This window comes from Physeter macrocephalus, chromosome 11 (genome assembly GCF_002837175.3).
Source record: "Physeter macrocephalus isolate SW-GA chromosome 11, ASM283717v5, whole genome shotgun sequence".
Lineage (NCBI taxonomy): Eukaryota > Metazoa > Chordata > Mammalia > Artiodactyla > Physeteridae > Physeter > Physeter macrocephalus.
The window spans coordinates 65822904-65845181 of NC_041224.1; the positions used below are offsets into that span (position 1 = coordinate 65822904).

At 48.7% G+C, this 22278-nt stretch overlaps 1 protein-coding gene across 1 annotated transcript; it reads right to left on the minus strand.

The window, feature by feature from the left end:
* Positions 1 to 1492: 1492 nt before the first annotated feature.
* On the minus strand, positions 1493 to 14700 carry CYP11A1 (cytochrome P450 family 11 subfamily A member 1). Its single transcript, XM_007113740.2, has 9 exons — positions 14392 to 14700; positions 10619 to 10774; positions 8744 to 8943; positions 7532 to 7735; positions 6480 to 6637; positions 3292 to 3458; positions 2940 to 3018; positions 2232 to 2429; positions 1493 to 1865 (listed from the first exon to the last, which is right to left on the minus strand). Exons 1-9 carry the CDS (start codon positions 14658 to 14660, stop codon positions 1734 to 1736), a joined length of 1563 nt encoding a protein of 520 aa, XP_007113802.2. The 5' UTR covers positions 14661 to 14700; the 3' UTR covers positions 1493 to 1733.
* Positions 14701 to 22278: the final 7578 nt, after the last annotated feature.

Here is a 22278-nt window from a genome sequence, read left to right on the forward strand (position 1 = left end):
TGGAGAGCCAAAGGCCATAGTGGACCCCAGACAGGGGGTGGGTGGGGGCGGGGGAAAAGAGGCCTTCCAAAGAAGGATCCAGGGAGACAAGGCCTGTCCAGACCTCTGGAAGAACTGAGACCACCAGGGGCCAGCTGGTGTGAGAGGCTGCAACTTCCTACCTGCACCCAAACATCTATAATATCTGAAATCCCTTTTTTCAAGTTTGGTTTATCTGTTTCTTGGGAAGGGAAAGACTTGAAGCCTGCCTGTAACAATCAGTTACATGTTAGTGTGAAATACCCCATTTGCCAGAGCTAGGCTGAGCTGGGAATATTGTGTCTAAATGTGTCCAGGGACAAAAAAGCAGATAGGGCCAGAAGAAAGAGCCCTCCACTGAGAGTTAGGAGGCCTGGCTTCCATCTACAAGCATGCTGTGTGACCTTGGGTGACTCAAGCAAGCTCTCTGGGCTTCAGTTGCCCCATCTATCCCCAAAGAGCTTAACATCCTTGACAGTAAGGCCCTTTCCAACACTAACATTTGCAAGCAAAGATGATTCAAACCTGGAGAAAGGAAAGGAAGCAGGAAGGAGAGAGAAAGACAACAAGGAAGAGGATTGTGATGAGGAAAAGCAGAAGGGCTCCAAGAATGGTTTCAGAACCTGCAGATCCTGGGAGAAGAGGCCAAGCCAGCTGGGCTGCTGTCCCTAGCGGCACTAGCCCCCCGCCTACATGAAGATTTAGACTTGGGTAGCCAAGGGCCAGGAAGGATCAGGTACCTGGTCAAGTCATGAAGCTCAGAGGGGGTTAAGGTGGCCGAAACTGAGACCACTGTCAGGCAGTCCAAATAATGTACCAAAGACTCTGCCCCGGTCTCCCTGCCTCCTGCCCAGAGCTTGGACGAGTGGGCATGTCCCGCTGGAGCAGAAAGTTAAGGCCTGGGGAAGCCCAGAGAAGGGTCAGGTGGGGTAGAGGAAGCATGCTGTCCTCTCATCCCCAGGGTCGGTCACCTCACGCCAGCCCCTCACCCACAGTCTCTTCACCACATCGTCCCTGGACATGCCCAAGACTCTGGCTGGACCTTGGCAGGAAGTCCTCATGACCCTGCAGGGAATTCCCACCCAGGGCTCAGCCAAGCAGAGCCCTATACGAGCCTCCTGATAGGTTGGCCTGCCCTGGTAGCCAAGATTGGCCCACATCTCTCAGGCTGCCCTGTACTCTCAGCAGAACTCTGCCAAGTTCTTTGTCCCTCTGCGGGCTGCTCCAGTAGCTCCTGGTGCAGCGGCAATAGCCCTCCACCCACTCTGCCTCACACCCAACCGGGACAGCAGGGAGGTTGATCCTGCTGGCTCCTGAGCTGCTGTAAGTGGGTGGGTCCCAGCAGAAACAGTGTCAAGTGCAGCTGCCTTGGGTTCCCCATTCACGCTCAGATCTATTTGCTGATCTGGGTCAGGGAGCATCTCTACAGGAGTGATGGATACCTTAGGGGTCAGATGAAAATGAAAACGCTTTACAGAGTTCAGCCATTTATTTATTGCCTTCATGGGATGGGAGAAGAGGGGGAAGAGGGGGAGTGAGAGAGGGGTGCCTCGGCTGAGCGCCAACTCCATCTGGTCAGAGCTGGCCAGAAAGAAGCAGGGGTGGGGACCAAGCACTGGAGATGCGGACACTTCCATGAGCCCCACCCCCTCGGGCCATCCTCCCACACCCCTGCTAGCCTGACTGGCAGGAAGGGCAGCGCCCACCCTCTCCAATCATGCCTGGGGTGGGTCCTGGTTGAAGGGCTGGAAGACAAGGAAGATGGGCTTGTCGGGCATCAGGATGAGGTTGAATATGGTGTCCACATCACTGAGATGCTGCAATTCAACCTTGAAGTTCTCCAGAATCTGAGAAAGAGGGGTTGTGGGCTTAGGAGAGAGGCAGCGAGGGTCTGTCTCCCCCAGGCCAGGCTTATTCACCTGTGAGCAGTGCCTGTTGAGTGTGATCTGAGAGGCTCCAGGGGGTCTACTGCCAGCTCCTACTGAACCCTGCGCAGAGCCTGAACACGCCACTAGTGCTTTGTCCCCTTGGTTCAGGCTTTCACTTTGGTTTCTACAAAACCTTTCCCACCCCACCCCCATCCCATCACCACTGTGGGGAACATATGACCAGGGAGCACCAGTGGGTGGTGAGTGGATTTTCCCAGAGAGGAGGGAATTGTGGAGGAGGGGAGACAAAGTAATGGGAGACAGATGTCCCCAGGCTTGACTCACATGGATGAGGAAGAGGGTCATCTCGAGCTCAGCAATCCGCCGGCCCACACACTGCCGTACACCCCAGCCAAAGCCCAGGTTCCGGAAGTGGGTGATGTCCCTGTCTTTATCCAGCCACCTGGTTGGGTCAAACTTGTCCGGATTCGAGAAGAAGGCAGGGTCTCGGCCCATGGCATAGAGGGCCACTTGCACCAATGTCTGGGGACACAGTGAGCAGAGGTCTGAGTAGGCCTCACCTCCTCACAGCCAGGAGCATTACCCAGCATCTCCACTCCCAGTCCCTAGCCTGGCTACCCAGCTGTGCAGCACAGGACGCTGCCCACTATGTGACCTTGAACGAGGCCTCCCCGGCTTCCCTGAGCCTCGCCCATTAAATGCGCGTGACCGAAGACACTAGGCCAGGCACGGCCCAAGGGATTGTCCTGCCCCTTTCCTCAGCACCAGAGGGTCCCCAGAGACCCAGGCAGCCAGTGGGATCTCCCTCCTAACCCTACACTCCAGCAACATTCCAAAGACCATCACCCCCTGTGTCCACCACCTCTGCCCTTCATTCGGACTTGGACTACTGACACCAAGGACCCCACCAGCCAGCTCCAGGAAGAAAGGCAGGACAGAAGCCCCCATCGCCCCCATCTGTACGCAACTGCAATCTGCCCCTGGCCTCGTCTGTCTGACTGACAGAGCCTGCAGCCCTCCTGCTGCACCTACCTTGGCAGGAATCATGTAATCTCGAAGAACCAAGTCATTTGCGAGGTATCTCTGTAGGGTCACGGAGATGGGGTGGAGTCTGCCAGTGAAAAGCATTCAGAAGCTGATGCCCTAAGGCCTGGACATAGCCCTGCACCTAGCATGGCATCTCAGCCCCAGCTGCAGCACCCTGGAGGACCCGGAGGCAGGACCCTTCTCCCTATTCCCAGCTATCTTCCCCAGACTTCCCACTTCCTGCTACCAGTCTCCTCCACCAGCCCATTCTTGTAACCTTGTGCGCAGGCACCACCCTGACCCTGCCCGGGGATTTGGGGGGCGGGGGGAGGACAGGCATAGGTGGGGGTGGGCTTGCCTCAGTGTCTCCTTGATACTAGCTTTGAGGAGCGGGACCAATTGCAGCATCTTGCTTATGTCTCCCTGGGCCTGGCGCCGGGCATTCAGGACCTCCTCCCGCAGCATGTCCTGCACAGTCAGGCTGCGTGCCATCTCATACAAGTGCCATTGCAATGTCATGGATGTCTGGCAGGGAGTGTGAGGGTACAGAAAACCAAGAGGACAGGTCACTCCTGGGACACCTAGACCCAGGCTAAATTTTCGTTGCCAAACACCTCTCCCCACCCTTCTCCCAGTATCCAGAAACCACCATTCACATAAAGCAAAACACAATTCAGAAGGCAAATGTCCAAGAAGCCTTTCTTGTGGCCCAGGCAGGAATGTTGGGGCAGCACTTGTCCCTGCCCTCCCCCTCATGTCACCAGAGCCCACCCATCTCCCCAGCCAGTAGAGGGTCATCCGCATAGCTAATGCCTTCTTCCAAAGGACTCCAGAGGCCCTAAGAGGCCAAACCCTACTTCTGTAACGGCTGTACTCCTGAATGATTGCCATTCATCTTGAAATGCCTGTTAAATGACCAGCCCTCTCCCCAGTAGAACTTCCCCCTAAACTTAGCATCTGCCTATAGCAGCATAGCATAAAGTGAGGCTCAAAAATGCTGAAACCAGAACAACCAGACCTGTTTTCTATCAGTATTGCAATTAGCACCTGGTATATACTGAGATTAACCAGCTAATCTCAGTATTAGCCCAAGGCCGTGACTGTTAACTTTCACTGAATGTATGAGTGACCCTCATCAAGCCCCACAGTTCAGATTCCTCAGCGGCGGGACCCTGGGCTGGAACAGCCCTCTGCCCTAGGGCTAGGACACGAGTTGTTGGCATATTATCTTACCAAGGACCATATTTTGGTCCAAGAGGTTTGGACATGCTCCTTCTTCTTCCCAGCAGAAACAACTGTGAAAAAATGCCATCCAGTCACTTCCTGGCTTGAAATCCTTGCCTGGATCCCTGGAGTCCCCAGATCAAGTCCAGAGGCTCTGACCGGACCCATGGACCCCCTCCAACACTTGCCTGTTGCTCCCAGCCCACCGCCACCTCTCTCCAACATGTTCCTCATGCTCTAGCCACACTGAGCTACACACAGCTCCTGAAGCCCAGAAATCTTCCTCATGCCGCTCCCTTTCCCTACAATTCCCTTCCTCAACCTAGGAAGCAAGTGTGTACTCCTTCCTCAAGGCTCAGATCAAATGCATGTATTTGTCTCAGTACTTCCAAGGCTTGACACAGAATGGGTACTCAGGAGATACTTGTTGAATAAAGTAGTCAACTAAGTTACAAGCTGTGTGACCTTGACGAAGTTCCTTAACCTCTCTGTGCCCCAGTTTCCTCATCTGAAAAGGGTTGTTTGTGAATTCTAAATGAGTTAACACATGTGAAAAGCTCAGGACCCTGCCTGCCATATAGTACTCGCTTAATAAATGTTACCTAAGAATAATAGCTGCTTTGCTGCAGGTGAGCTTTTTTCGAAGATCTCTTCTACATGACTGACAATGAACTATATTTAAAATATGCTCAAAGGCTCCAACTGCAGCCCAGGGACGGAAACGCCTCCATTAGAGTACAATGTAAATATGATACCTAGGAAATCAAGTTATTCACCTAAGCATGACACATGCTTCTCCCCAGGCCTGAAATGCTATTCCTCCTCTCTCCTCCTGGCAACAAGAGGAAAGACAAATTGATTTTACTCTATGGAACACTCTCCCTGTCCTACAAGGCCATGTTAGTCTCTCCCTTCTTCTCAGCGTTGTCAGTACCTGGTACATGCCTCATCATCCAGCCCTATAATACGGTGAGGTAGTCATCTGTGTCCGTGCTACCTCCTTGTCATGGGCTGAATTGTGTCTCTCCCAAATTCATATGTTGAAGTCCTAACCCCCAGCACCTCACAATGTGACTGTATTTGGAGATAGGGCCTTTAAAAAAAAGATAATTAAGGTAAAATGAGGTCATGTGGGTGGGCCCTAACTGAATAGGACTGGTGTCTGTATAAGAAGAGAAAGAAGACCATGTGAAGATGTAGGAAGAGGACGGCCATCAATAAGCCAAGCAGAGGGGCCTCAGAAGAAAATAACCCTGCTGACACCTTGATCCAGAACTGCAAGACAATATATTTCTGTGGTTTAAACCACCCAGTCTGTGGTACTTTGTCATAGCAGTCCTAGCAAGCTAATATAGTCTTCCTCTCTGAGCCATCTGGGAGATTTGAAGTCTACTATATTCACCTTTATAGTCTCAGTGCCCAAATCATAACTAATAACCACAAAACACTAAAGAATTAACCCTCACCATGACATTAGCTTGAGAAAGTTTAAGGTATTGGAAAAAGGGATGGCACATAAGACAGAGAAGTTTTGACTTTCAAGAACAGAAGTTTCTGGGGCTTCCCTGGTGGCGCAGTGGTTAAGAATCCGCCTGCCAATGCAGGGGACACTGGTTTGAGCCCTGGTCAGGGAAGATCCCACATGCCGCGGAGCAACTAAGCCTGTGTGCCACAACTACTAAGCCTGTGTGCCACAGCTACTGAGCCTGTGCTCCGGAGCCTGCAAGCCACAACTACTGAGCCCGTGTGCGCTAGAGCCCGTGCTCCACAACAAGAGAAGCCACCGCAATGAGAGGCTTACGCACCGCAACGAAGAGCAGCCCCCGCTTGCCGCAACTAGAGAGAGCCCGCGCGCAGCAACAAAAACCTGACACAGCCAAAAATAAAGAAATAAATAAATTTTTTTAAAAAAATGACTTGGCCATCCGGGACCTTTAAAAAAAAATAAAGAACAGAAGTTTCTGGGGTATTGTTCGGCCTCTGGGAGACACCACAGATGATGCCTTCAGACATCAGGGGCAGCTTTTCTGAGGTCCTGCCTTCCTTCCTGACTCGGAGTGAGTTGTGTCACCCACCTGTACCTAGTCACTCCCTCCTCAGAGACAAAGAAAAAATGGTGGATCAGCCTCAAGGCATGCTCCATGCATGACCAGCTTGACCTCACCCTCCTAGGAGATTAGTATCTAAGCAGTAGAGTCAGGAGAGGGAGATGGACCCCACATGGACAGGGTTTCAGACAAACGAGGCAGGCTGGTGGGAGGGGGCATAGGGGCACAGGAAGGGACAAGATGTGCCCCTACAGCCACCTCACTGTGTCCTCACCGTGTCCACGCCCCCTGCAAGCATCTCCGTAATGTTGGCCTTGACATCCTCAGAGAGCAGCTTGTCATTTCCCAGGAGCCGGTAGAGGATACCTGGGTAATTGGTGAAGTCTCTTTTCCGTCTCAGGTCCCAGTAGAAATTCTCGGTGTATTTTTCAGCTTTGGGGCAGGGAGAAAGAAAATAGAGTGAGGCCAGGACTTCCCTGGTGGTCCATTGGTTAAGAATCTGTGCTTCCACTGCAGGGGACACAGGTTAGATCCCTGGTTGGGGAACTAAGATCCCGCATGCCGTACCATGCCATGCGGCCAAAAAATAATAATAATAGAGTGAGGCTCTCTGCAGAGGGGAGGGTGGGAGGTGGTACAAGGGCTTGGGGATTCTAGAGCCCTGCACTTTCTAGGCTGCCGTCTTTCTGAGCAGCACTCTCTGCTAAATCCTCCATATCTGTGTTTTTGATTTTTTGGCCACAGCTCTTTGGGGTAAGTGCTATCATCCCCATTTTACAGATAAGGAAACAGAAGTCCATCTAAGATAATGACTTGCCCAAGGTCACAAGGGTGTCAGGGGCAGGATTTGACTCCGGGCCTGGCATCTTCACCACATCCCAATCAGCCTTCTCCACCCTTTACCAATCTCTCTCACCAAAGTCCTACTCTGTCACCAAGCACAGCTGTGTCGGAAATACTGGTCCTTAACCCACGGTGGGAATCACAGGCCCCTTGGAAGAATATCATGGACCTCTTAAATCTTCTTTCTCCAGAAAAATCTAATCATCCCTATTAGGCAGCCTTCGGCCCACCATATTCAGGGGTTCCTGGGCCTTCCTGATGTCCATCCCTGCCCACCAGAGGGTGGGTTTTCTACATGGCAAGCCAGTGTCCATTGACATAACTTGGGACAAAGAGGAAGGCTGAGATCTGGAGCTTCCAGCTGACTTTCTCTCTCCCTCTGTCTCTTTCTCCCCACTCCCCCAAACCTCATCCCTGCCAACCCAGGCCTGGATTTCCCATCTCCTGGCCCCCACATATAGCTGCCCAGGGTACAACCCTCACCTTTATTGAAAATTATGTCCCATGAGGCTACATGGTCTCTCCAAGTCTTGGTCCTGAACAGACGGAACAGGTCTGGAGGGAGGTTGAGCATGGGGACACTGGTGCGGAACATCTGGTAGACGGCATCAATGAACTTCTGGGCCTCAGGGTCCACTACTTCCTCCAGCATCCCCAGGCGCTCCCCAAACATGACATTGGTGATGGCTGCAGGGGAAGCAAGGTTGAGGAATCTCTTCCGACCCGACCATCTGAGAGCCTCTGCTTCCAGGAAACCATCCCTCCCGACACATAAGAGCCCCCGCACCCAACCTCAGCTTCCTTCAGTAAAGAAACAGGCCTGAGTCCCAAAGGGCTAAAATTGCAGGGCTAAGGAAAACTGCCTTTCTGGCAGCCAGTCAGGTCCTTCAGAGGGTCATGTGACAGACCCTAAAAAGGGATCACTTGAGTGGGAAGCAGAGCCTCCAGCCCAGGCTGGGATGAAACTGCTCGGCCCCTCTTCCCCCAGCACCCCCAGCAGCCTCTCGGCTTTCCTCCTGGAAAGAGAGGTTTCTCGTCTATAATTGACCAAAGTGGCTACATACTTCCCGAAACATGTCAGATGGGTGCCTGGGGGACATCAGTCCCCGGTAATTGGCCATCCAGGGCCCACTCTGGCTAGACATAAGAAGGCACAACAACTCCAAGGTTTTCCTACCTCCTGGGTCAGGAATCTGAATGCTGATTTCATGCCAAACTCTGAGTACTCCAAATCTCCTGAAGTGACCACATGAGCCCCCATCAAGCCACAGGGCCTTTGCATGTGCGTGTTTCCTCTGCCCACGCTGTCCAACCTCCTTATTCCATCTGGATAACTCTTACACGTCCTCCAGTACCCTGCTTGGATTAACCACCCAACCCTCCCCTTCCCTCCCAGACCTCAAAGGGAAGGCCTCTGTCCCAGGAGAGGGAGATTTGAAGAATGAAGGGCCAAGCCAAGCCTGGCTTTTGGAGGAAAGTGGCACTGGGGACCTACATTTTAGAGACTCTTGCCCCCATAGCATGAATCAGATGAGAGCGTGCAGCTCCCCCTGGGTGGCTGATGGCAGAGAATGTGTTCAGCGGCTCATCTCAAGCCAATCCCGACACTTCTTCAGGGTCTGTGTTGGGTCTCTAGGTGGGACGCTGGGTTCTCCCACCCCCAAGACTGTGGCCAGGTAGGTTCAAGCCCCTTACACTCAAAGGCGAAGCGAAACAGGTCTTCCCTGATGTCCCCTGAGAACTTTCCAGAGCCCTGCTGCTTGATGCGCCTGTGCAGGACGCCGACGAAGTCCTGAGACACTGGGTTCAGCAGGGGAATGAAGTTCTTTATGGCCTGTGGAGCCATCACCTCCGTGTTCAGGACCAACCGGTCTTTCTTCCAAGCTCCTGCCTTCCTGAGAAAACATGGGCCCTCGGGCCCTCATGGTCACAAACCCCAGGCCTGGCAAACACAGAGGGGGCTGACTTGGCTCTCCCAGGAGGCTGAGGCACAGCTCAGAGTCCAGCACTCACATCCACGTCCTCCTCTGCCCTCACCTCCTCCCAGCTTCTGCCTGGCCTGGGCGGGGCAGCGGGGAGAGAAATGGGGAGTTGTGTGACAGGAAAAAAAGAGGCTGAAGGAGAACAAAACCCCAACCCTGCTCTACTCTCTCTGCTGCTGCTGCTTCAAGCCAGGAAATCATATTCTTAGAGCCTTTAAGCAACTTTCAAACCCTCTAGTCTTTGCCTCTGCTACAGGCCTGCCCTCCTCACCACTTCCCCTTGCTCCTGGCCAATCTCACCTCCTACCATTCAAGGGCCCCTCTACATCATCTTTTCTGACCCCTGCACAGACACAATTGACCAACCTCTGCACCCCCAACACGTCCCATTACTCACATTGGTGGGGAATCTCAGGTGCCCAGAATAGGGTTAATGCCCATTCTTATTCTCAGCTTATGGCCCATTCTTGAAAATAAATCCATGCAAAGCCCTCTTTGTCGTTTTGGGGCTTTGTTTGTTTACAAGAATGTTATTATAAACTCACCACCCAGCAGAAAAACTAGGAACTTGACAATAACTTACAGATGCCCACCTGGTCCTCCCACACCCTGCCTCCCCGGCTAAGGGGACCACCAACCTGAATCCCTTGTTTGCTTTTGTATATAGTTTTATCTGACCGACATGTATTTCTAAAACATACTTTTAAAAAATGTATACTTGTTTTTAACTTCTTATAAAAGCTGTCTGATTTGCTTTGTTCACTCAATTTTATATTTCTAGGTATCATCTGTATTGTTGTGAGTCACTGAGTCTGTTCTTTTTGACTGGGGTATATGCCACTGTCATTCATTCATGCCCCTGTTGGGCATTTCAGTGGTTTCCAGGTTTTCGCTATTATGAACAACCGTGTTGCAAACATTCTAGTACATGTCCGCCTCGGGGGGCAGGATATTCTTTGGAGTATATCCTTGAGAGCAGAACGGCTGCATTGTAAGCATGTGAATATTCAACTGCAGGAAGTAATGTCCAACCATTTTCCAAAGTGGTGCCATCAGTTTTCAGCCCCACTGGCAAGCTATGAGCGTTCTAGTTGCTCTATATCCTCACCAACACTTGCTATGGTCACATTTTAAATTTTTGATGAGCAATGTGGTGGAAAATGGTACCTATTACATTTAAATACACTGATTTGTTCATGTTTCTCACTGTTCCTTTAGGCTATAAGGGACTCACAGTGGCAGGGCCCTGCCCTACTTGTGACTCAGAACCCAGCACAAGGACTGGTACATAGTAGGCACTCAATAAAATGGGACTTAATGAATGAACCAGTAAATGAGAACTTTTCAAGGTCTTTAATTACTCGGTAAGATCTTCTGCCTGACCATGTCGCTGAAGGTTGGCAGGGCAGTTCACCATCCCCATCATCTGTTTTATGGAGGCAGGAAGATGACAGGGATTTGTCTAGAGGCCCCAGCTAGAAAGGAAGGGCAGGGCACGCGTGGCCCCAGCCCCTCACCCCCAGCCTCTGCCCTCGCCACAGCTGCCCATCATCTCCCTCCAGCCCCTGGGAGATGGCCAAAGACTCACTTCAACAGGACCCCGATGGGTTTCTGGTAATACTGGTGATAGGCAACCCAGGGTGGGATGTCGTATCGTTCTGGGTTGGGTCCCTCGAACTTAAAGAGAAGGGCCACATCTTCAGGGTCGATGATATAAACTGACTCCAAATTGCCGAGCTTCTCTCTGGAGGGGCAGAGAAGGGGTGCTGTGATGTAAGGTTTGAGGAGAGCCACGCTCACCCTGGGAAATCAGGACACAGGTCTCGGCTCGTCTGTAACCACCTTGTCGCTGACAGCGCAGAGCAGACAGGCCTGGGAGTGGATCCCGTTCCACAACCTCCTCGCTGTGTGACCTAAGTCTCTTACCCTCTCTGAGTCTCAGTTTCCTCAGTGGAGACAAATGTAGTACCTGTCTTACAGGATTGCTGAAGGATAAGATGATATGAAGTCTATGGGTGTGATTCCCATTAGACATTCTATAAGTGACAGCTTTGTGCATATCTTATCGTCACAGTGGCTCCCGCCTACCTCAGCACATCCCCAAGACTTACCCAAGGCCTTCCATGGACCATCAAGTCCTCCATGTTCATTCTTCCTTTGTGTCCACACTCTCAGCACCCTCCACCCTCTCACCCAGGCAGAGCTCAGAAACATGGCACCTTTGTGGCAGCTTGGAGTGACCCCGTACTGAAGTGACTCCATGTAGCTTGCCAGGCAAGCCAGGCACCGGGCCAGGCAATCCCTTCCAGGCTCTAGGACTGAAGTTCTGGGAGTGGCTGCCCTGCCCCCTGGAATCAGATATCCAACAAAGCACCTTGTCGTTATTAAAATAAAATGACAGTAAAACATCAGACCCCGGGTATAAATATACCTCAAAGCACTTTGCAGATAGTATTAAAGCACAGCTGTTGTGAAACAACAGAAAATTTTACTTCTCACTTGCATCTGCCTTTTGCATAAGAAAGTTAATTCAAGATACCCTTTAAAAAAAAATGGTCATGAAGAACCTAGGGGCAAGATGGGAATAAAGACGCAGACCTACTAGAGAATGCACTTGAGGACATGGGGAGGGGGAAGGGTAAGCTGGGACAAAGTTAGAGAGTGGTAGTATATATATGGACATATATACACTACCAAATGTAAAATAGATAGCTAGTGGGAAGCAGCCACATTGCAGACGGAGATCAGCTCGGTGCTTTGTGACCACCTAGAGGGGTGGGATAGGGAGGATGGGAGGGAGGGAGATGCAAGAGGGAAGAGATATGGGGATATATGTATATATATAACTGATTCACTTTCTTATAAAGCAGAAACTAACACACCATTGTAAAGCAATTATACTCCAATAAAAATGTTAAGAAAAAAAGGAATTAAATATATATAAATTAAGTTCTTAGAGTAAAAGAGCAAAATAAAAGATACTTATTTCTAAAGAAAAAAAAAGATACACTTTAAGGTAAAATATTATGTAACATACAGGTATAAGCCAAATTCTCATTCTCTCTCTCTCCCCCCTCCCTCCCCTCTCTTCCTCCCTCTTCCTGGAGAAAGGAGAGGGAGGGGGAAGGGGGAAGGGAAGGATGGGGAGATGGAAAGAGCACTGCTTTAACCACTGACCCATAGAGCCTGGGCCTACCTTCCCCAAGTCTCCTTGGCGAGCCATGGCCTCCTTTTTTTTTTTTTCCGGACCGGGGCACGAACCCGTGTCCCCTGCATCGGCAGGCGGACTCTCAACCACTGCGCCACCAGGGAAGCCCCTAATTTTATTTTTTTACACAGCAGGTTCTTATTAGTTATCTATTTTATACATATTAGTGTACATATGTCAGTCCACGGCCTCCTAGAAAATCCTCTCAGTGTTTTCCCAGCTGCCACACGGCCTCAAACACTGACTCCATTAAAAAAAAAAAGCTAAGCAAAGTCCTTGAACTGCTATTGTTATTATCAATTCCACCTCTGGGAATCTAGCCCAAGGCAGCTATCTGACATCAGACAATGATGCCTGATGGATGAGAATGTTCATAGCAAAAAAATGGAAAAGGATGTCTAATAGCAAAAAAAAAAAAAAAAACCTAGAGTGGACTAAATGTCCACTTTAAAAACTGGCTAAAAGAATATGCCTTATCCATGCTATGGGCTACTATGCTGCCTTTTCAAATTATCTTAAAGTGAGAAAAGAGAAAAGAAGTGCTCCATACATTGCTATAGGACAACGCCAAACAGCGTATAAATATATTCACATTCTGAATGGAACATAAATATTATCAAAACTGAGATTGTATCTGATTTCAATTTTTCTAAATTGTTTGATAAAGAACAGGAACAGCCTTGTATTAAGGAAAAATCCACAAAACTTGTATTTTAAATTCCTCACGTTCATTTAGAAGTTTGTTATTTCAAGGCTATAGTTAGAATAGTGACACACTGAACAGGAAGTTAGACAATCAGGGTTCCAGCCTTGGCTTTGCCCTGATGAGCCGTGTGACCTTGGTAAGACCCTTCTCCTCTCCGGGCCTCAGTTTCCCCATCTGTAAATTGGGGATAATAGCACCAACTTTAAGGACAGGTGCCAGGCCTCAGACGAAAGTGACTCAGAAAATAGAAAGGGGCTTTATAAAATAAAGAGTTCCTACAGGGACTAGGGGCAGGAAGGAGGAGGAGGGGAGGAAGAAGGGGATAACAAGAGAGCTCCATGAAGTGAGGTTGGGGATAGAGGCCTGGAAGAGAGAGAAAGAGGCAGACAGACAGACAAGGAAGAGAGACTCAGGAGCAAACTTCTCCCCAGCCTGATATTCAGCCTGGCGGGGTGCGGTGCGGGGTGCGTGGGGGGGGGGGGTGCGGGGGAGGGAGGCGGGGCAGTGCCCTGACTCTAGCCAGCTATAAAAAAGGCACTTAAGACTTCAAAAGGCATTGTGGGAGAGGGAGGAAGTGACCCTGAGGAGTAAGCAGCTGGTCCCCTACACAAACTAGCCTCCTCCCCAAGCCCACCTATCCAACCAGCTAACATGTCCTACGATGCCCTTTCCCCATCTCGACGCTTTCACTTAAAGTAAAAGTAAAGTATTGTCCCTCCTGGTGTCCCCTCCCTGCCCTCAACCACCACCTTCACCACCTCCCATCCCCCTCACCTATGCTCTCAGAAAAGGACCCAGGTGTGTCTTGAAGCCCACCCACCTTAGAAACTGCTAGACCAGAACAAGTGAGGCCTCCCACCAAGGGCAGCCCCCAGGCTCCACCCCCATCCCAGGTCAAGAAGGTGGGGTACACAGTGGTCAAAAGACCAAAGGCCCTTCCTCCTGGCAGGAAGCTAGGCAGATACTTGGGGAAGAGGGGCTCCAGCCAGGCCTAGCAGAAGGGACAAAATCAGCTGCTCCAGAGCTGCACAGGGCCAAGGGGCAAGGCCAGCGCCCCAGCAGGACAGGGTTCTAGCTGAGTGACCAGGGCAAGTATCCTAACCTCTCTGAACTTCATTCTCTTCTGATAATAGGGATGATAAACTTACCTTGCAAGGTGTCCTGCGGATAATGGATGTAGGGAGACATTTGTCAGGGCTTGTTCTCTTAGCATTCCCACCTCCCTAAAGTTTCAAAGGGTAGAGGACCTGGGGACTGTTGAGGCCTCAGGGCTGGGAAGTGAACCCACTGTCTGGGAAGCCTTATCCCTTCTCCTGCCACCCCCAGGCAGGATGAAATAAAGTCAGAGGTGAACAAGAGCCTGGAATGGGAGGGCAGACCATGCGAGGAGAGGGGAGCACAGCAGGGCTGCCCTATCCCACCAGCCCCCAACCTCTGCCAGGCTTACCTGTAAATGGGGCCATAGTTCTGGAAGTTCTGGACGTGGTGATAGTGGATTTTCTGTGAGCCCTTCTCCCTCCAGAAATGGTATAGGTTAAGCCAGCCATTGTCACCAGGGGTGGGGATCTCGTTGAAGGAGCGAGGGGTTTTAGTGGAAATGCTGGCTCCCTCTCCAGTGCCCACCCTGGGATGCCCCAGGCCCTCCCGCGGGGTGCTCAGGAGGGGCTGGCAGCCTCTGACCAGGACTGAGTGGAGGGGAAGCCCCCTGGCCAGCATGCTGCCCCTACAACTGCTCCTACTGCAGCAGGGCCTGACGAGGTGACTATGGCCCTGGGCCCCTGGGGCCCAGCTTATAACCACCAGCTCAAGGTTAAGCAAGAAGCTGACAAAGCGGTCAGCCTCCCTCCTCCTCCTGCTGACTCCAGCCCACACAGCCCCTCCCAGACTCGGGTACTGTAAAGAAGGAATGTTGTCCACCATTCCAGTTCTACGAAGATCAAGCCATTAGCCACTGCCCTCACCCACCTGAGGGGAACCCCTCAGTGCACCCTGAGGGAGACTTCAGGATGAAGAAAAACAGGAAGCATTTGGATTATACTGGCCCCTAGAGAGTTAAGATGTATATCTAAGGAAAAATTTCCATGCCCCCGGATTCTTGCACCTTCCCCTACATAGACGAGCACTAAAAGCATTAACCTGAGACGTCTGTTGTTTGTGATCAGCGGTAATCTTTTCATGTTAGGCTACATGGTTTTTTTCCAGCAAAACGTTCATATAAATCGTGGCTTCTCCCTTACTTCTCTGGAGCAGACCCTCAGAGCTATCTGAAAGGCTGTCTCCTAGGCGATAGTCCTATAGGGTAGCAACACTTGCCACCCCAAAATGTCTCTTTGGGATGCAGATTATTTCATGATGAAAACAATCAAGGCCCAAAAGACTTGAGAAGAAACTGACCTTCCCTTTAACCGCCTGAAGAAGTTAGATAGAGGGCCTGTTTCAGGAATCACCAGAGACATCGGCAAAGAATATGGGCTAAGTGTGGTGGGGGAATCTTAGAGACCAGAGGCCACCTTGCATCCCATAGTCTCTGCATGGCCAGCAAACATTTATTTACCAAACATTTGCTTTCCCATCTCCACGTCCCTTCAAAGTCCTGAACCCCTACCTCCGGCATTCTCTTTTGTCTCCAGCTGAAGATGGTGCTTAAGGTGACATTTTCAGCTATTTTGGCGAGTTAGTTTTTCTGAGTCTCTCCCATGTATGTGTGTTATTTTTCTTTTTTAAAAGATTTATTTATTTATTTTGGATATGGACCAATTTTAAAGTCTTTATTGAATTTGTTACAATATTGCTTCTGTTTTGTTTTAGTTTTCTGGCCACGAGGCATGTGGGATCTTAGCTCCCCAACCAGGGATCGAACCTGCACCCCCTGCACTGGAAGGCGAAGTCCTAACCACTGGATGACCAGGGAAGTCCCTAGATGTGTTACTAAATTTTGTTTTATTTTCTTCTGATGAGACATCAGTCTCATGTCAAATTCATTCTTAGACCAGCCAGAAGGACCTAGAAGGGTAGAGGAAAACGTCTTCCTCCCCAACAGGTGGCAACGAGGGTGGGATGCAACTTTACTGGCTGGACGCTACTCACTCCAAAGCTGCTACAGTTAAGAGACCCTGGGATAACTGACAAAAGGCCCCAGAATGTAAGAATTCTTACTATGTCAGTCTCCCGGATCTCTGCCTTCAGGGTCTGTTGGAAACAAGACTGGTGAGTTTTTCTCTTTTCTAAAATAGATTAGCTGGAGAAAATATCTGTGGGCAGCTCCTTGGATTGGGTAACTCTTGGTTTGAAATTTGGCAGGGTGCCCTTGCTTTGTTGATTCTTCTGCTCCCAGAAATGGTCACTGTTTTCCTTTGTCTCTGTTTTTGGTGTCCTTTCTCATAAGGAGGAAAACCATTCACATGATTAGGTTTTCCTTTCATCTTGTTCTATGTCTTGCGAGCTTGGCTTGTAAACCAGTGAGAATAGTCTCTCTGGCCTCTGCCACCTGGAAGGTGCGCACATCAGTGTGCATTTGGCAGCCTGTCGAATAGACTGGGATTCCCGGCAGTCTCTTTGTCCAGCCATGCCAGCTCTCAGGGGCATTTGTCATATAGGGTCCCAGTCCATATGGGGGCCTTTGTCATCTCAACCCTCATTGCTTTATTAGTGATGCGACAAAGGTCTTTAATTTCTTAGACTATTTTTGAGACTGAACTTTCTGGATCTTGTGAGGGCTACATCCTTTACACCATCTTGTAGGGATGCCTCTTGCATCTTATTGGTTTGAGTCACTATTAAGACCCTACTTGGCAATGGCCAGATGATGGATCCTTTAAATTGGAAAAACTTCTAAATTGATAAATTATTTTAGAGAGCTCTCATCATAAATAGCTATTTTATTGGTACCTATGAAAAGAACAAACTAAAGAGTGGATACAAAGAAATATAACAACTAATTTTAAGAATGCCCTAATGAGAAATAAAACCAAAACCAAACAGTTTGGGCAGACTTATGGAGTTTGGTATCCCAGCTTCCCCTCATAGGGAAAAAGGTGGAAATTTTTAAAGAGTTATTTAAAAATAAGGTAAATAAAACAAATATTGAAAATAGTGGAGGGCTTCCCTGGTGGCACAGTGATTAAGAATCCACCTGCCAATGCAGGGGACACGGGTTCGATCCCTGGTCCGGGAAGATCCCACATATATGCTGCGGAGCAACTAAGTCCATGAGCCACAACTACTGAGCCTGCGCTCTAGAACCCGTGAGCCACAACTACTGAGCCCACGTGCCACAACTACTGAAGCCCGTGTGCCTAGAGCCCGTGCTCTGCAACAAGATAAGCCACAACAATGAGAAGCCCATGCACCGCAACGTAGAGTAGCCCCCGCTCGCTGCAACTAGAGAAAGCCCGCGCACAGAAAGGAAGACAGAACACAGCCAAAAATAAAAACAAATAAATAAATAAATTTATTTTAAAAAAAGAAAGTAGTGGAATAAAGAGAAATCAGGAAGGGAAGAGTCACTGGACTCTTCCAGCAGAATGGAAATCTTTAGATGGTTATTAAGAAATGGGATAAATAAAACAGACATTGATGGGATTAAAAAAAAAGATTTTAATACAGCATTACCTAACATTGGATGGGCCAAATGGACCCCCTCTATTGATCCCCCCAAACATTAAAGGGCCCCAAACATGTCTACTCTATTTACCCCTACTTTAGAAAAATTTTAGAGGCTGGAAGAAAAAAAAAATACACTGAAAAATCTGACCAGCAATCGCTTAGCGCAACAGTTAGACCAATTAATCAAGTTAAAGAGCCACAAAAGGCCCTGGGACCCTTTGCTCCCCGCCTCAGTGGGGACCCAAAGCCTTTTATACAGGAGTGGATAAAACAGCCAGGGGATACAGGAAAAAGTTCCTGGGACTCCTTGTGAAACCGAGTCCCCCTAAAACCGAGTTCCCCTACCAAGTTTATGATTAACCTCTCTATCCAAAACTTTATTCCCTTTCTTGTCCCATTCCTGTTTCCCTCAGGATTGAGGCATATCGAAGAAAAAGGGAGATTAAAACTGAGCAGGACCCTGTAGGGCCTTCCCCATGACAAGATCTCACTGTGTCCCCCACTTTTTCTTTGTAGAAAAAACTTTAGTCTCCTAGACCTTCCCCGAGTTTCAAAGAGCAGGCAGAAGAAGTTAATTAGAGAAGTGAGGGAATGCAGAAACAAAGGAAAAGCAGTCAATCAAGAAGAGTAATGGTAGCTTAAACAACAGTTCCGTGATAAAACAGTCCTAGTTCCTCCTCAAGGGCTATAGATAACAATCTGGTGCATATCTTAGAGTTGTTCTGCAGAAATTAAGACCGCCCCACACCTCGTAAAGGATGGTGACTACACGGTAACTGGTTGGAACCAAACTGGTTGGAACCAGAAGACTGATGATAAAGATTCCTGAAATATCACCCTGCCACCTCACCACCAGCCAATCAGAAGAAAGCCCACAAGCTGCAACCATCACCCCTAATGTTGCCTTTAAAAACCCTTCCCTGGTGGTCCAGTGGTTAAGAATCCGCCTTCCAATGCAGGGGACGTGGGTTCAACCCCTGGTCGTGGAACTAAGATCCCACATGCCATGGGGCAACTAAGCCCAAGTGCCACAACTACTGAGCCCACACTCCGCAAACTACAGAACAGAGCCCCTGCACCAAAACTACAGAGCCCACGTACTCTGGAGCCCACGCGCCACAGTTAGAGAGCCAGTGCGCTGCAACGAAGATCCCATGTGCCACAACTAAGACCCGATGCAGCCGAAAAAAAAAAAACACCCTTCCCTGAAAGCCACAGGGGGGTTCAGGTGTTTTGAGCATAAGCTGTCCATTCTCATTGCTTAGTGCCCTGCAATAAACGCTGTACTTTCTTTCACCACAACCCAACGTCAGTAAATTGGCTTTGCCGTGGAGTCGGGCAAGTGGACCCAAATTCGATTTGGTAGCAGGGGTAAGATAAAGACTTGCTGATGGGGTCCTAATGGAGGCTATGGTTAAAGGTGTAAGAGTTAACAGAATTGGGATGAAAGTTTATAAGGAAATTGGTGTATCTGAATGGGCTTTTTGTAATATGGTTGCATCTCTTTTGCCTGATTGTATTGTGAGGGTAGACATTGTGTCTCACTGGGGAATGCTTCCCCCACCTGGTATTTTAAGACAGGGCATAGAAATCCAACCTTCAGGCAATGTTAACTGAACATGCTATAGAAACCAGTAGGGTTGCCTGAACCACACAGTGTGAGGTAAAACCTGGGGACTAATGTTCAGGTGCTAACATGAGCAATAGTGGAAGATTTTTGCCTCTAGGGTGAACTGGTCTGGGGTTGACTTGTGCGCTTGGAAAGAGGGTCTTTGTTGAATGCCTCGTGCAAACTTTTGAAGGCATGATACACTGAACCCTGAAGTTGTAGAACATAAAAATCCTTTGATTTCTAGTTTAGTTGGAAATCTCGCTGATACAAAGAAGCAAATTAAAGAAAAGGTAGTTGGGCAAATCAATCTTTTGATATCATTCAGACAGCAGCCCAGTTCTCCAGGGAATTGAAAGCAACTGTCTTTGTCTTGCAAAACTTACAAAATCAGAAATACAAATACAGCACGCAATAGCCTGAGACAGAGCCTAGTTAACTTGACCAGGTAGAACTTGAAACCAAAGGAAAAAAGAGGAAAAGGGGCCTTTTAAAAACTACAAACTGCTGGAAATCTAGTTCACAGCCTGATTCTAGTTCATGCCTGATTCATGACTAAAATTTTTAAATGAAAGCTATGAGGTCTCTGGTTGTGTCTGTCTATAGGTCTCAATGTGTATATTATTGGTGTGGTATTTTTCTACCTCTTGATAGTATTGCCAAAATTAATTTGTAAAAGAGCTTTATTTAATTGGCTTAAAAGTAAGCACTTATGGGCTTCCCTGGTGGCGCAGTAGTTCAGAGTCCGCCTGCCGATGCAGGGGACACGGGTTCATGCCCCGGTCCGGGAAGATCCCACATGCCGCGGAGCGGCTGGGCCCGTGAGCCATGGCCGCTGAGCCTGTGTGTCCAGAGCCTGTGCTCCGCAACGGGAGAGGCCACAACAGTGAGAGGCCCACGTACCGAAAAAAAAAAAGTAAGCACTTATAAATGAAATATTTCTAAATCTCAAAAGTGTAATAGAAATGAATCCAAATGTTTTTCAAGTTCATGTGATGTAGGACTACTCTTTAGTAAATAAAAGCAAATTTAAAATTATTGGTTTAATTTAAATAGGCATGTCTTAATGTTATCAGCATTAAACTTAAAACTTAAAACTTTTATTCTACCCAGGTTTACCAAAAGTCAAATAAGTTTATGTTATCTCTGTTACAAAATTTGTCAGCAAGAAAAATATCTTGGGATGATGAGTGATTTAAGAGAGGAAAAAACCAGTGTTTCAGCAGAAACTATAACACAACGGTTGTGGATATTAGATTCTAGTTCTCTTTATCATCTTTGAGGTTTTGTTTTTCTATCAGTAAACTGGACTGTATCCTGAATTCTTATAGTTTCCTCAAAGATTTGACTACAATGCTCCAAACTTTTCCAATTTTTCTCCTACTTTGACTTGGAATCATTGAGAACTAAAACTGCACTTTTCTGAAGCCCTGCAAACTAAAGCTAGATGACTTGATAGAAACTTCAGAGAAATCGCCACAATAGCTCATGTTTAGACAATTTTAATTTCTGTTGTTCGGACCACTCAGGAAGCTTACCTAAATACCTGACAACATCATCAGAGACATTTCAAACTTCAAAAGGTGCTTCGACCCTGACGTCTAGAATTCTTCTTGACTGGCAGCTCTCAGGACTCAGACACTGGGTTTGTAATTTGCTCCAATCCTTAATGCCTCTTATTAAATACCCGATTGCTTGCACCTCATAGGTCTAACTTTGAGAATCCCCCTGTATCACCATTTCCTAAAATGAATTTAACTGACCTGCTGTCAGGGCTAAGAGAGAGGTTTAAGGAAGTGCAACAATCCACCAACTCAGCTTCTGGATGGTGAAAATTCTTTAAAAGTTTCAAAGGCAGATCTGTAGGGAAGCAAAACTTGCCACCCCAAAATGTCTCTTTGGAATGCAGATTATTTCAAGATGAGAACAATCAAAAGACTCAGGAAGAAACTTTTGACCTTCTCTCTAACTGCCTAAAGAAGTTAGATAGAGGGCCTGTTTCAGGAATCACCAGAGACATGGGCAAAGAATATGGGCTAAGTGTGGTAAGGGAAATTCTTAGAGACCAGAGACCACTCTGCATCCCATAGTCTCTGCATGGCCAGCTAACATTTATTTACCAAACGTTTGCTTTCTCATCTCCAGGTCCCTTCAAAGTCCTAAACCCCTACCTCCGGCATCCTCTTTTGTCTCCAGCTGAAGATGGTGTTTATGGTGAAGGTTTCAGCCATTTTGGCGAGTTACTCAGTTCTTCTGAGTCTTTCCCCTGTATTCATGTTACTAAATTTTGTTTTATTTTCTCCTGTTAATCTGTCTCATGTCAATTTCATTCCTAGACCAGACAGAAGAAACTAGAAAGGTAGAGGAAAATGTTTTCCTCCTGACAGGCCTCAATAAGTCCCCAAATAAAACTGAAACCCACTGCTCTGACATTGTGCATTTTTTTCACTTGATAGTACCAAGGCTTGGTCTGGATTTCTGCAGTCAGAGAGGCTCCCCAAAGCACAAGGAGACCCCTCTGTCTCTGTCCTCAGTGCCAGTCCCAGTGGGGCCTTGAAATGGTATGGATTTGTGCCAGTCCTCTGCTGGGGCCTCCTGCTAACCCCTGCTCTGGGACGCATTGAAACTGAGTCCCCCTAAAACTGAGTTCCCTTACCGAGTTTATGATTAATCTCTCTGTCCAAAACTTTATTCCCTTTCTCATCCCCTCTGACCTCAATCCTGTGCTAACTGTGCTACCAGAGTCAGATGACTAAAATTGTTGTTGTCGATAACATCGTTAATGTACTAAAATTGCTGCTGTAGCCATCATCATCAATGTACAAACTCAGGTTGTTTCTCCAGGACAAGATGAGCTAACAGACCCCCAAGCCATGGACCACTTGGCCAGAGATCGTAAACCAGAGACATCCTGACTCCTATGATTAAGAAATGTCACAGAGGGCTTCCCTGGTGGCGCAGTGGTTGCGCGTCCGCCTGCCGATGCAGGGGAACCCAGTTCGCGCCCCGGTCTGGGAGGATCCCACGTGCCGCGGAGCGGCTGGGCCCGTGGGCCATGGCCGCTGGGCCTGCACGTCCGGAGCCTGTGCTCCGCAACGGGAGAGGCCACAACAGGGGGAG